Source organism: Echeneis naucrates, chromosome 13 (genome assembly GCF_900963305.1).
Source record: "Echeneis naucrates chromosome 13, fEcheNa1.1, whole genome shotgun sequence".
NCBI classification, from domain to species: Eukaryota; Metazoa; Chordata; class Actinopteri; order Carangiformes; family Echeneidae; genus Echeneis; species Echeneis naucrates.
Window position 1 is genome coordinate 22,541,168 of NC_042523.1, and position 13,958 is coordinate 22,555,125.

The 13,958-nt window shown below is 45.9% G+C and overlaps 1 protein-coding gene across 1 annotated transcript in view; it reads right to left on the minus strand.

Moving 5' to 3' along the window:
* Positions 1-973: 973 nt before the first annotated feature.
* Positions 974-13,958, minus strand: part of epha4l (eph receptor A4, like) — a 50,818-nt gene continuing 37,833 nt past the window's right edge. Inside the window, exons 9-18 of the mRNA XM_029516766.1 lie at positions 13,804-13,862; positions 13,173-13,286; positions 12,392-12,577; positions 8,872-8,933; positions 8,283-8,492; positions 8,027-8,176; positions 7,439-7,635; positions 5,652-5,813; positions 3,639-4,896; positions 974-2,292 (exon numbers count right to left, since the gene is read on the minus strand). Of these exons, the coding sequence (XP_029372626.1) occupies positions 4,782-4,896; positions 5,652-5,813; positions 7,439-7,635; positions 8,027-8,176; positions 8,283-8,492; positions 8,872-8,933; positions 12,392-12,577; positions 13,173-13,286; positions 13,804-13,862 (1,255 nt within the window). The 3' untranslated portion in view covers positions 974-2,292; positions 3,639-4,781. The remainder of the gene's footprint in view (positions 2,293-3,638; positions 4,897-5,651; positions 5,814-7,438; positions 7,636-8,026; positions 8,177-8,282; positions 8,493-8,871; positions 8,934-12,391; positions 12,578-13,172; positions 13,287-13,803; positions 13,863-13,958) is intronic.

Here is a 13,958-nt window from a genome sequence, read left to right on the forward strand (position 1 = left end):
TTCATCCTTTCTTCGCTTGCCAACAATCAGCGAAGGATCACTTTCTCTCAGATTCAGGCAGATAAACATCCCCCTGCTTTTAATGTGTGCACGTCTTGTGCTGGTCATTTCTCAGGAAACGTGTAAAAATGCCGTTTGGCTCAACGTTCGTTTTTGAGCTTGGTTTCTAAAGCTGCTCCCCTCCCCACCATCCGTCTCTCTCCCAGGCCCTTATCAAAGACTCCGGACAATCAGTGGTTTATCACTGCTGGAAATGAGTGCAGGAAGCAGATGTTGTTCTGATTAAACACACACACACACACACACACGGCCAACTGACTGATGCTTGCGGCTGCCTGAAGGCCTTGAGAGGAGCTCATGGTCCAAAGTGTCGGAGTCCAGAGTCGTGATATCTGCTGAACATGTGCTGCAGTGGAGACAAACTGCCAACACACCAACCTTTTTTTCATCCTGTGTGTGTGTTAAGACCAACTGTAAAAAAAAAAAAACACTGAAGGGAAAAACGAGGCCAAGAAACTGCCTGATGTTCTACCTTGGCCACTTCCTTCTGTTACGTAACCTCCCTCCATTATACGCAATCAAATAATGCAGTAATCAATGAATAAGAGTTTGGTAATCAGCTCTTCTCTGCAGACTTAATGACGGCAATAACTGATGAAAGTGTGTGTGTGTGTGTGTGAATGAGAGGCAGGGAGATCATCATACAGTTTCTACTTTAATAAGAATGCACTTTGGCACCCCTTTATTTTCTTCACTTTAGGCTATTATTTTACAAACTAGATATAAAAGGACATAAATAAATGACATAAGTTACATGTACCTAGAGCTCCTTGACAAAAAAAAAAAAAACCCCAAAACAAATAAACAAATAAAAAAACAAGGCAAAAAAAAAAAGTCATGATCATGTCCCTCAAAAAAAAAAAAAAAAAAAAAAAAAAAAAAAAAAGAAAAGTAGAAAAAGATTGAGAGAATGTTAGATCTACATGGCTAGATCGTATGGCATCGGAAGGCATACAATGACAAACATTAACTCTGGCAATTTGTTTTTGTTTTTTTTTTTTCTTTTTTCAATTCTTCTGACATTTAAGTAAAGGAAAAAAGTATTTTACAGTACATTCTGGTTTCCATCTCCTTCCCAACACGTCTTGCATATTTCCAAACAGGTCCTTTTTTTTTAAATTTATCTTATTATTCAACAGATTAAAAAAAAAAAAAACGCATTGCGAAAACTGGGAAAAGTGGCCGAGCTGTATTTAAGGGCGGAGGTGTTCTTTTGAATTATATGAAACGTCACGAGTTCAAAAACATTCACATATGTATACTTTAAAACGATAAAGGAAGGAAAAAGGAAAACAGTCCGTTGGGTTAAACCTGTAGCTGTACGATGTGCTCTGGGAAAAGAAAAGAGAAAAAGAAAAATAACAGTTTTCCTTCTCCACCTTCGTCCTCACTGCTCGGATCCTCCAACGTTTCCTCCTGGTCGTGAGCTCGGAGAGTCCAGACACCATATGGTTTTTATGTACAGGAGGTTTTTAGTCCATTCTGGTCTCGGTTCATCTGGTTTGTATACCAGAGAGCTCTTTGTGAGTCTGCACGGCGGGAGAAAACACCTCACATGATTAATTTTGTTGTTGTTGTTTTTTTTTTTTTGTTTGTTTTTTTGACAACACGAAGCAAAAAAACAAAACAAAAAAAAAGTGGTTCATGGATTTCTTTTTTTTTTTATATCAAAAACAATTACAACTGTTATCTCCTCTTCCACAGTGGCATGAGAACAGACACTGATTACTGATAGTACTTCAAAGACATTTTCACTCATACACACACACACACACACACACACACATCATCACATTCGCACACTCAAATCAAACACTTGTAACTTTACATGCAAACAGAATTAAGCAATAAAAAAAAAAGAAAACAAACAAAAGAACAAAACTACAACAAAATAAATTGAAACTTTCAGAAATAAAAGCACATTATCCGCTGGAGCAGAGCTTCTCGATTATATTACATTCTTCTCATTGTCTCTTTTTTATGCTGTTAAATCATTCATAGTACATTCCAGTACATTGCTGGATGGCCACAAGCCGACGGTGGCTAGTCCGTCAAGTCGACGTGTTGTGACGGCGGATGTCCAAGACGCTCGGGGATGGATTTGTCATCTCTGTGTCGTAGGAAGAAGAGGAGGAGGAGGGAAGCAGGACGAGGAAGACAAAGAGGAGGAGGAGGAAGAATTCTGGTCGTGGCGAACGAGGCCGGGATCCTGGCTGTGATGGACGGCAGCAGCTGGGGAGAATAAGAGAAGAGAGGCTGCATCAGACACGGTGGTTTTGAATATAAACAATTTGAGTTTGGCATCCAGTCCTGACCGGCGGTGCCGCTCCGCAGCTCCGGCTCCACGGAACATTCGACTCATTTGCTAAACACGATCGAGAGCCAAAGCCGGGGCGCCCAGAGAGCACGAGCGGCCGCGCCGCCGGGGGAAAATATGGATTTCGTGGCAGCAAAATATTAACTTGTGCGCACCACATGCTGCCATGTGTGTATAATATATGAAACGTGCCCTTGACTTACTGGCACAGCAACAGACCTTGAATTGAGTCTGTGTATTAAATGATTAGTCCATGTGTGGAACCGCAATCTGCTTTTTACTGACGCCAACTGAAAGAATCCCAATCAAGCAGCAGTTTAGATGAATCATAGAAAATCAACCTTCAGTATGTGGAAGAAGCATTGTTAGCTTTTTTTTTTTTTTTTTGCTAATATGCTTCACAATACAAAATTGGATGCTGTTTTTCTCATGACCTAATACTTTTTAATAGTTCATCCATAAATATTTTATATTTGTGAATGACGGAAAGAAACGGAACAGTGATAGTCAATAAATAAATGATGTTTGTGCTCGTGCTTCAGTGTTGCAGACGTTTATAGACAAACCCGTTTGATCAAACTTAACATAACCTGGTAGCGTTTATTGTAGAGCTGCTGCATTCGATTCAGCAAAGTGAACAGTGACAACTGGGAATGTGAAGAAAACCCAATAAATCAGTGCTGTCACATCAGTTAAATGGATTATGTAAGCGAGAGAGAGAGAGAGAGATCAGTGTTGAACTAGACGTTATTAACTTATGTGCATACATTTGACCCCTCAGTTCAGGAGGTCTCTCTTCTATAACCTGCAGTATCGGATACTTAAATTAACCTCCATCCTCCGTTAAGTCCGTCCTGCTGTCATGGAAACATATTAGTATGTTCACTCAGGAGAAATGTCTGTCCTAGAAAGTGTCTCTAAGCTCTGGTGGACTCAGTTCGGCAGACTCGGGGTCGGCGGCTGATTAATTTGTCTCATTAAGTTGCCGGCGCCATCATGAACGCAGACTGATCACAGACCGGTGGCTATTGATCTGCTCTGGCTGCCTGAAGTGGCACAACCTGCTTGTTAATTAACAGTTTCTGGAGCTGAGGGGCCAATGATGGAGGGGTGTGGGGGTCGGGGGGGGGCGCTGTGTAATGACTCTTACTATAGCATACTGCAGGAATAATGGGAGGTGTAATCCAATCGCTTTATTAGTTTTGTTTTAATGGGCCTGTTTTGTGCTGAGTCCAGGTAACATAAAAGTATTGATCCTCACCTTGATGATGGTCGAAGCGCAGGTTAGCGCGTTTTCTCTGCGATGACAATGCTGATGATTCCGATGGGAGTCTACGTCCACGCTGCCTCTGTTGCATCCCTTTGTCCCCAACAAATCCCGCCAATAAAAGTCCTTCTCCAGTTCATAAAGGCAATTGGACTGCTTCAGACAGCTGTTGGTCCAAAGAGCTGAGGAAGAGACGGTGAGTCCTGCGTCGGTGCAGGGGAAGGAGCTCGGATTCAGGCGTGGAGATGAACGGAAGAATCCAAATAGTGTGTTTATCTGAGATGTGGGCGAGTGTTTTTGGGAAGACAGGGGAGCGGGAAGGCTCCTCTGGAAGATCAAAGACATTCCCAGCAATGTCCTGAGGGCAACAAAACACAGCGTTCTGGGGAAAAAACAAGGCCAGAACGGAGCAAAAAACAACAAGAAGCGCCTCGAAAATAAGCCCCCGCCGCGCCGCCGTCTCCCCTTCAGAATCCAACCCTCAACCTCTCAGAGATTCACTGTTTAGTTTATCTGACGGGCAGGTTCCTCCATTTTGTCTGTGAGATACCAAAAAGATCCAACTGAGAGACAGAACGATGGCGGCCGGGGCAGCCTGCGAGTCCCACACAAACAATTCATGTACAATGAACACAGTCACAGTAAATAAAAAAAAAAAAAATCTTCTCTGCGGATTATTCCACAAAGAAAGTTCCAGAAACAACACTCTGCCCAAGAAGAGCAAGAAAGGTACGGTTCCCCTCCTCTTCCTCGCTTTTCCTTTCCAGACCGTTAAAGGCACTCCAGATTGGCCTCTCGGAAGCATTTTTCCAGCCGTCCCTTCATCTTTCCATAAATGCTGCACACAGAATCGCCCTTTTTCCCCGAAACAACAAAAAGAGGGCAAGGTAAAGGTCTGATTTTTTTTTTTTTTTTTTCGCCCCAAAAGTGCCATTTTCACCACTTTTTTTTCTTCTTCATCAACGTCGTCTTTTCTTTTAGATCCAATTTAAAGTGCATGGATGAGGTAAACTATTTCTTCATAGTTTTTTTGTCTCTTTTTTTAATATTTATTCTTTTTGTGTTATTATTTATTTTTTTCATAAGAAACAAAAGTCGCTTTGCTTCCTTTTCCTTTTCTGCCTTCGTTTGAACCTCTCAGACGGGAACCATTCTGCCTTGCATCTGTTGCATTTGGGATAGCATTCCCTGGACGCTGGTCAGGATCTTGTTCTGGTGTGCCGCTGAGGAGATACCTATGCGAGCCATGTCCCTGAAAAAGAAAAAAAGATGTCGGAAAGAAGCCTTTTTAGGAGGCAGGACAAGAATAACAAACACACGCAGGCCTGATACACATGATGAATTTTACAGCCTTCCAGTCGAAACCGGTCGGACAGTTTAACGGCTGTGAGAGGGATTTCACTAATCCTGTAATTTTAATGAGTGAAAAATGAGCATAACACAGAAGAGTGACAGAGACTGAGAGACGTTTAACTCATGTGCACTTCATAAAAGACGGATTACGGTCAAATCGTGAAGGAATAGTTTGAGGTTTGGCAGGAAATGCTAACTTTGTTGCTGAGAATTGGAGGAGAACACTGATATCACTCCTTTCTGTTTGGCCACATATGAAGGAGGAGGAGTTCAGGTTAACCGTCGAAGCAGCTCAAATAGTGCAGGAGTTATTTTAGGTGAATAGCTTCGCCTTGTTTGCCATCCAGTTTGGAAGCGGAGCTAAACCGCCTAGTTCCCTGGAAAAACCACAAGCTGTTTGTGGATGAGATACAAATGAGATACATGTGTGCTAATTAAAGCTGCAGGTGCTGCCAGGCACATTTTATACCCATGGAAAAAAAAACAAACAAACAAAAAAAAACGGTTAGCTTGGTAATTTTTCAGATAGGTATTTCCCTCTTTGTGGTGTGAGCATGAAACCCAGCTAACCAGTTTATTCAAAAATCAGAAGGGCTAGCAGAGTAATAACCTCAATAACTCTCAGCGCGTGTGTCTTAAACATGTGGCACTCACTCTTGTGTCATGTGGACCACGGCCTCTGGAGTGGTGTATCCGGCGGCGGTGAAGTTGTCGCTGTATTTCTCCATGCCGATGGCCTGCAGCCAGTCCTCCACGGTGCCCGCGGCCGAGGACGCCTCGGGGCTCCCCGGCTCCAGCAGGGTGGTGTTGGGCCGACTGTGGGGGCGAGGGAGAGAGAGAGAGAGAGAGAAGAATTCATTTCATGATACTTTGGTTTGGTTTTGTGTTTGCAGTCGGTGAGTGAAAGCTGCGGCACAAAACGGTGATGCGTGCAACGGCCTGTGCAAATAGATCATAAAAGTTATTTTGTGTTTAAGTGCTTCTGACTGGAAAGCTAATGATCTGCTCTCTCTTACAGTCGGGAACTGAGCTGATTCATAAGCGCAGTGACGGCAGAACTGCGGGACTAATCCGACCGCGATGCCGTGGTGTAGCATCAGATGGACGTGACGCGAACGCCGTGTTGACAGCGAGCTGCCCGCAGGCTGTAAAACGCGCCATGGAACATTTCTCTCTGCCTTTTTCCATCCTCCCGACACCTCAGTCTTGTGTCCCTGTTTTGAGAGTCCCACCAGAAAGCGGGCCAAGCCAAACACGGTTACTCCTGAGTGCCACCGACACAGTTAGTTAACCTTCATATTACAAAAAACACCCAACGTGGTCACACTGTGGCGAGTTTTACTGCTCGCCGGATGTTCATCAGCAGACCCTAACCCTTCCTTTGTCTTGTTTCGTGTCCCTTCTTCCTTTCTACCGCCGGGCCTTCGGTCATGAAACATTTACAGGAGGAGCCGGCCTCGTCACGCTCTGGGTTTGGGTTGGGGGGGGGTTAACCTTAACGCTCTCACTCTCTCTCTTTGACTGGAGAAAATGTTGACTTGAACGTTGGGAAAGAGAAGTCACCTCACTTTTGTAACTGTAAAAGCTGCATTCACAGGATGCAGCTCTGCTAATTACTCCACAAGGGCTCCCCTCTCGCTCTCACGGCATCCCATTAGACGAGCGAGTGTGTGTGCTCACACACTTATTAAACTCAAAAACAGACTCCCGCCGGCTCTTTGTGGAGTCTGTAAACACGCGTAGGTCATTCTCAACATGCTTAGCTGCTCCAGAGTAATGGTGCTGGAGCTGCGGGGTCGTGTTTGTGTTTGCTTTTTTGTTTTTTTTTTACCCTGCGTTACGTCGTAACTCTCCTGTGCTGTTAACGCGGCTGCATTCCTGAGTGTGCGGTGCCATTAAAGTCGGTTTGCAGGGGAATCCATTATGGAAGGTGTTTGTGCTGAAAAGGAGCCGTAGGTTGCTGGTGAATGTAAATACCAGCGGGAGAATAGTGTGTTTTTTCACAGGCAGGAATACATTTTACAGTATTTAAGCTGCATATAGAGCCTGTGAGTTCAGCAGACGGGTCAAAATGTGTCTGTGTGTTGGCTGCGTGTGAAATTCCTAACATATAATTATTATTAATCTTAGGTACGCTTGTGATTCAGGCTAAAATCACGCTAATTAACGCAAAGAAGAGCTGAGATAAGGTCGACTAATGTGACCTGTCTTCAGATCTATTTCACAACTGTGGCTCAAGATGGTTTTTCTTGTGAAATTATGTTTGTTTGTTTAGTATTTACAGGCTCGAGGAGCTGAAATGATTAATTTATCCATTGCAAAAATGACAGAGGACTTCAAAGTGTAAAAAATGTATTCTGTCGAGTGTAAGAAAATTCCTTTTTTTACTGGTTTCTCTGTGATTCATCTTGAGATTCCTAAAAGCTGCAGTTCTCTCTCACCTGACTGTGGTCTCTCCTCCGGTCCTCTTCAGAGTGTTCGGGTTGCGGATCAGCTTGTCCAGCATGTTGACGATCTGTCCAAACTTTGGCCGGTCGGCCCTCTCTCTCTGCCAGCAGTCCAGCATGAGCTGGTGGAGCGCGACGGGGCAGTCCATGGGTGGCGGCAGCCGGTAGCCCTCGTCGATGGCCTTGATTACCTACGCAGTAGATCAGTGTTGCTCTAAGTCACATGATATCTGAGTGCATCTGGCAATAAAAAACTGGAAGCAGTTGGATTATAGCTATGTTAATGTAATTTTTAATCACCTTACTTTAGCCACCTACACAAGACGTTTGCTTTGATGTGGAAATTAAATAGTTTATCATCATTAGTGGCACTAAAAAATGCACTCAGTGGGTAATGAGAAGCGGGAATGTAGTGCTGGTATTTTATTATACCTGCAGGTAATTTGATTAAGTAACTAAGTTAAAATGATAAAGTATCTTTTAAAAATGTTTGACAGTAAACATGGAGCTGGAAATGATTGTTTCAGCTCTAATATCACAGTCATTCAAGCTTTATATTATTTATGACCGTTTGGGACTTACGTCTTGGTTACTCATGTCCCAATATGGCCGCTCGCCGTACGACATCACCTCCCACATGACGATGCCGTAGCTCCACACGTCGCTGGCCGAGGTGAACTTCCTGTAAGCGATGGCCTCCGGGGCGGTCCAGCGGATGGGGATCTTCCCTCCCTGTAATTGAAAGATGGGCTGATTAATTAAATCAGACTAAGCCGACAAGCAAGGTGACATGCAAGACGGACTACGTGTGCTCGCTCTCACACACACACACACTCACCCTGGTGGTGTATGCAGCCTCGGGGTCGTCCTCCAGCACTCGGGACATGCCGAAGTCGGACACCTTGCACACCAGGTTGCTGTTGACCAGGATGTTGCGAGCGGCGAGGTCACGGTGGACGTAGCTCATGTCTGACAGGTACTTCATGCCCGACGCGATGCCCCGCAGGATGCCGACCAGCTGGATGACTGTGAAACGCCCGTCGTTCTTCTGCAGGACAGGAAACTAAATCTTATCATGGTATCTTAATCCATCTTTAACCTTTTTGATTCAGACACTGATATTTCAGCGAGTCATTGGTTTGTAAGTCATCCGTTAAAGCTCAGTTCTAGTGTTTTGATTCACCTGTCCAGTGTATGTGTTTTTGGATTTTCTCTATAAAGTAGTGAAGTTTCATCTTTAACTTGTCACAAGCGCAGTGAGCTGTGAGGTGAAAAGCTCCGCCCACCTCCTCGTCGGAAAGGCAGGAAGTCGATGGAAATTAGGGCGAATGTTTGTGAACAAACGCTTGTAGCTTTGGTGGATGACATTAGTGAGATAAGAGCGGATCAGCACACACATGCACATGTGAAAGAAACGCATGACTGACCCTCAGGAATGCATCCAGCGATCCGTTTTCCATGTACTCCGTGATAATCATCACTGGCTTACCTGGGGAGGGAGAGAGAGAGGGGGGGGTGAAAGTCAGATGATTATGGGAGTAAATGATGCACATCACAGCCGACACAGCAGGAGGAATCTCAAGGGAATATGTGTGTGTATGTGCGTGTGTGCTATACCATCCATCTCTGTCCCGTAGTGATTTAATTAGCTCAGAATTACTGTTGCCCTGATTCAACCCCCCCCCCCCCCCCCCCCAATCTCTCTCTTCCTATCTTCCCTGCATATGCAAAGGCATCTTTTCCAAAACAAGTTACCCACACACACACACACACACACACACACAGCATGTTGTGTTTATGCAAATCCAAAGTGAAGTTGAAAGCCTCATCCAAAGGCTCATCACCCCCCCAGAATCTCCCCAACTAACTATTTCTGTCAAGTCACCGTCCCTTCGCCCTCTGTCTCCTCTGCCAACTTCGGACACATCTGTCACTCTCCTGCTAGTTCCTCTTTATTGCTTTCTGTTTTCTTCCCTCCTTCTCTCACGCACCCCCCCCACGTCCCCGCCCCTCCTCTCTGGCCTTTTTCACCCCATTCCTCTGTCTTCGCCTCTCCGTCTCTCTTCTGGGAGCGTCTGTGTCTTTATCTGAGCTGGTGCAGGGTGGACATTCCCTGGTGGGTCTCTGTCTGTCACTGTCTCTTAGGAAGAGGGAGCACAGTGGGACATGAGAGAGAGAGAGAGAGAGAGAGGGGGAGAGAGAAGAAGAAGGGAAGGGAAAGGAAGGGAGGGCGACTTGTTATTGTCCCAAAACGGCAGCAAGCTGGTGCCTAACCAGCCATGGTGACAACACATGCGGAAAAGTGCCGCCGCAAATTCCTCCCAGGACTCTGCCGCTTTCTGTTTCAAGTGTCACAGTTAAGGGGGACTTAAGCTCATTGTGCTGAGGACGAGCGCTGACTTAAATCTAATGCCTTCAGGGAAGGTCGTGCTCAGCGTTCAGCTGAGCTCCAGCAGAACGCCCGAAGCAGCGAGCCGGCCGAGCTCTTGAAGGTGAAGTTCCTCCACTCCACAGCGGGCCGTTCACCGTGCCAAGAGGCCGTCAGTCACCGCCTTACCCACCGTGTGATTGGCACTCCATTAATTATGGGGCGCTCTGGTGATGCCCCCTCCCCCCGCCCAAAAAAAAAAAGAGGAAGTGAAGTTAAAGTTTGCGGAGAGCAGGGGGCCCTCCTTGTCAGCCATCTTTGTTCCCTTTGTTGCGCGCCCCTGCCCCGGGGCTGGCTGTGATTGACAGCTCCCCAATCAAGTCTGAGGAGCGTCTGACCTACGACCTTAAGCCCTCGCCTTCCCAGCCCCGCCCTCTTCCTCCCACACCATTTGCATGTTAATTTCTTGTTTACTGAATACGCCCCGCCGCCGTTGGCAATGAACTCAGGGCCAGGGCCCCGGCACCAGGACGATTATCACCTGCCAACAAAACTGGGGACGGGGACAATACTGAGGGAACAACGGGCCAGCGCTCTCTGGAGTCCTCGCCGTTTGTGGCGTACAAAGAACTTACTTTTAAAAGCGGATATTTTCTAAATTAACATGCTCTTATGTAAATCAGCCGTTCAACATATTACATCTGACTCTGAGCTCTGATGGAGGCACCATTTTAATTACCCCACTAGCATGATAGAAACATTTAAGTATATACAAGCTTCAAGATGGTGGACTGCAGCCAACAGTCCTTAGTGAGAGATTTTTGCACATTTATGTATTTTAGTGCCTATTTGGAGTTCCTCCATAATTAATAAGGCTTAATTGGCTCCGTTGGACAAGCCAGCAAACTGAGTCCAGATTGAGAATTCCTTTTAACTTGATTGTAATGGAGAAGGGAGTGCAATTCAAATAATGGATTTTTAATAGATTCCACTGACACACTTAAGTGTGAAGGACTAATTTGCCCAAACCTTGTGTCAAGCTCTCAAAAGTTAAGAGTGGAGGGAGTTATTGGACGCCCTTCTTGCTTTGGCTCGCCACCCTTTCATGTCAGCTCCCATCACTGCTCCTGCTGCAGCTCATCTGCTTCTCCTTCATCTCTCTCTCGCTCCGTCTCGCTCCGTCTCTTTCTTCTCCAGCCACCGGTTCAGTGGTTCTACCACCCTTCGCTTTCTCTCACTCTCTGTGTCGCTCCCGCTGTTGTTCTCTGTCTTTCCTCTAATCCATCAGCTCCAAACCGCCTCCCTGCCGCCTTCTCTCCGTGTCTCTATTTGCACCTTCTCTGGGTTCGGCTCGTGTCCGAATTCTTTCCCCTTCCTCCCATTCATCTGCCGGCCTTTCCCCCGTCATCCTCGCTCTGTCTCCACGTGGTCTGAGAGGTCATTCCCCACACTGAGAGGTCTGATAGGTGATAACCAATTCAGCCCGTGCTGCTGTTCACTTTAAGAGTGTACGTGTGCATCCATCTGTGTCTGTAGCGTGTACACACATGAGACAGTGTTATCTAGCACAGATAGAGCCAGGCTACTGTGTCACGACACATTAAGGCACTTCATCCATCTAACCCGAGCTGAGGCAGGCCATCACACATGTGCACAATCAAAAGCGCACAGACGCCAGCATGTTGCACACACACACACACATTTATATAGATATGCGCGTGCACACATACACTGCAAGCCAAACAAAGAGTGTTGGGGGAAAGTGTAAAAGCTGGAGAGACACGGAGAGACAGAGAGGAGAGAGTGCCAAGGGCAGAAGGAGGGAGATTTGGCCGGTGTTTTGTGGCCATGCAGCAGCAGATAGAGCAGGGATAGGGTATCACTCCCTAACCCCAAACACATTTACGGCTGACACCATGATTAATGAGCCTGGTGCTGTGCTACAGGGCCTGTTTCTGGGCCCATTAAACCCCCCCATCCCCATCCACCCTCGCCCCCAACTGCCCTGCTACCTCTAACTCCACCCTTCCCCTCCCCACTGATGCACGACCTCTTCCATCTGGACAAAGCCCACCTGGGGATACCTCGGATGGGCCGCAGCAGACGTGTGCTGAAACGCAAGCGTGTGCAAGTGAGACCACAGGTATCCTCACACATATTGCACACGAATGGTGGTATACCTTGATAAACACACACCAGCACACAAACACGCAGACACACACAACTTTGGTTGGTAAAGATTTGGTTTGTCCCGACACACCCTTCTCCAAAGTCACCCCAGAACCGCAGACGTAGTTTGTGATGATTTATTAAGTATTTTTCTTCAGGGAGAGAGCAGAAATGAATGTCCTCTACGTGTTATTAAGATATTATAGATGTGTGTGTGTGTGTGTGTGTGTGTGTGTGTGTGTGTGTGTGTGTGCATTATTGCAAGTTCCTGCCCCCTAAATAAAATAAGGTATGCATAACAATTACACACCAAATGATGTTTGTGCCCTCATTTGGAAAGAGATTAAATTCTCACCCATCACCTTTCTCCACACATACCAGAAAGAAAAAACAAAGCACTCTGAACGTACATTTGGTGACGACGCCCTCCAGGTGGATGATGTTCGGATGGTCGAACTGGCCCATGATGCTGGCCTCGGACAGGAAGTCCCTCCTCTGCTTGTCCGTGTAGCCGGCTTTCAGGGTCTTGATGGCCACGCAGATCTCTCTCTTGCCCGGCATCTTCAGGCGGCCGCTGCAGACCTCACCAAACTCCCCTGAAAGAAAACACGCCAGCTACTTCTATAGTGCTTGGACTGGTTGTGGTTGCTAGTGTGTGTGTGTGTGTGTGTGTGTGTGTGTGTGTGTGTGTGTGTGTGTGCGTGTGTGTGTGTGCGGAGGTTGAAGGGGTCCCCTTTTAAACATTGATCAGATTCTCTAATCCCTCGCCCGGCCCCCTCCCCTCACCCTCTGGTGCAGAGAGAGAGGGGAAATGGATATTGATTCTTTTTCTTTATTATTTTGTCATTGGATGACTTTTCTCTGGCCACAGGAATAGCGCAGACAACATATTTAGCCTCCCCTAATTCTTTTTTCTTATTTACTCATTGACCTGCCTAGAAGCAAACCAAATGTTATTGTCTGAGTAAATGTTAGTGTTTTTTTTTTTCCTGAAGCAGTGTGCATGAGCAGTCACACACACACTAACAGGCAAATGTATCCTGGCGTCAGAGTATTTACATGGAATGAATACCAAATATGCTGTTATCCCATTAGGTTGATGCTTTTATCCAAAGTATGCTTTACAGCAGAATCTCCCCCAAAACACTGATTTCATGAAAGCTGACGGAAACTCAATATGTGTCTCCTCACCGATTCCAATAACTTTCTCAATCTTGATGCAGGAGGCGTCGATCTCCTTGGCGAACTCACGCACGGCTTGGTTTGGGTCCTCGTAGGTGAAGGGGTCAACGTATATTCTCACGCCTGAGGAACAAAAGTTTACAAGAGAGTAATATATATATATATATACATTTTTTTTTTTTTTAAGAAAGAAAGAAAGAAAAAGAAGGGAGTGAAAAATGAAGGTTAATTCATTCCGGCAACCAAACTCCATCTGTTCTTTATTTTCGTCATGCTGCAGGCTACACTGCCTTCCTCTGTGGAGCCTCTCCTCCTCCTCCTTTCTTCTCTCCATACCTTCGCCTCACACTCTAACACCACTGCGTTTCATGTCACTGTGGCTGACTTCAATGAAGATGGAGCTCATTAACTTCAAATTTTTGCGGAATGCAAATAACAATGCTGATGACTTGATAATGAGGGTTTTTGGAGCACGTTAGGATGCGAGTACATTAACTTTAAAATAGTTTGTGTTTTCTTCACCCCCCTATGGTTTTATGGGCTTCATTTGTGGTTCGAAGCACGTGCACACGAAGACACCTGACGGCACTTATGTCTTTTTCAATTATAAGAGCGTGCAGGAGAGTTAACTGTGAGTTACCTTGATGCAAGTGCTTCTCTTCGTCGGAGTCCTGCTTGGCCTTGCTGTATTTACTCCTTCTGGGGGCAAAAACAAGCAGGGCGGTCAGGGAGAGCGGGCCACAACATGAAGCACATCAACTGCATATCATGTAGAGCACAATCCTCGAATTAAAA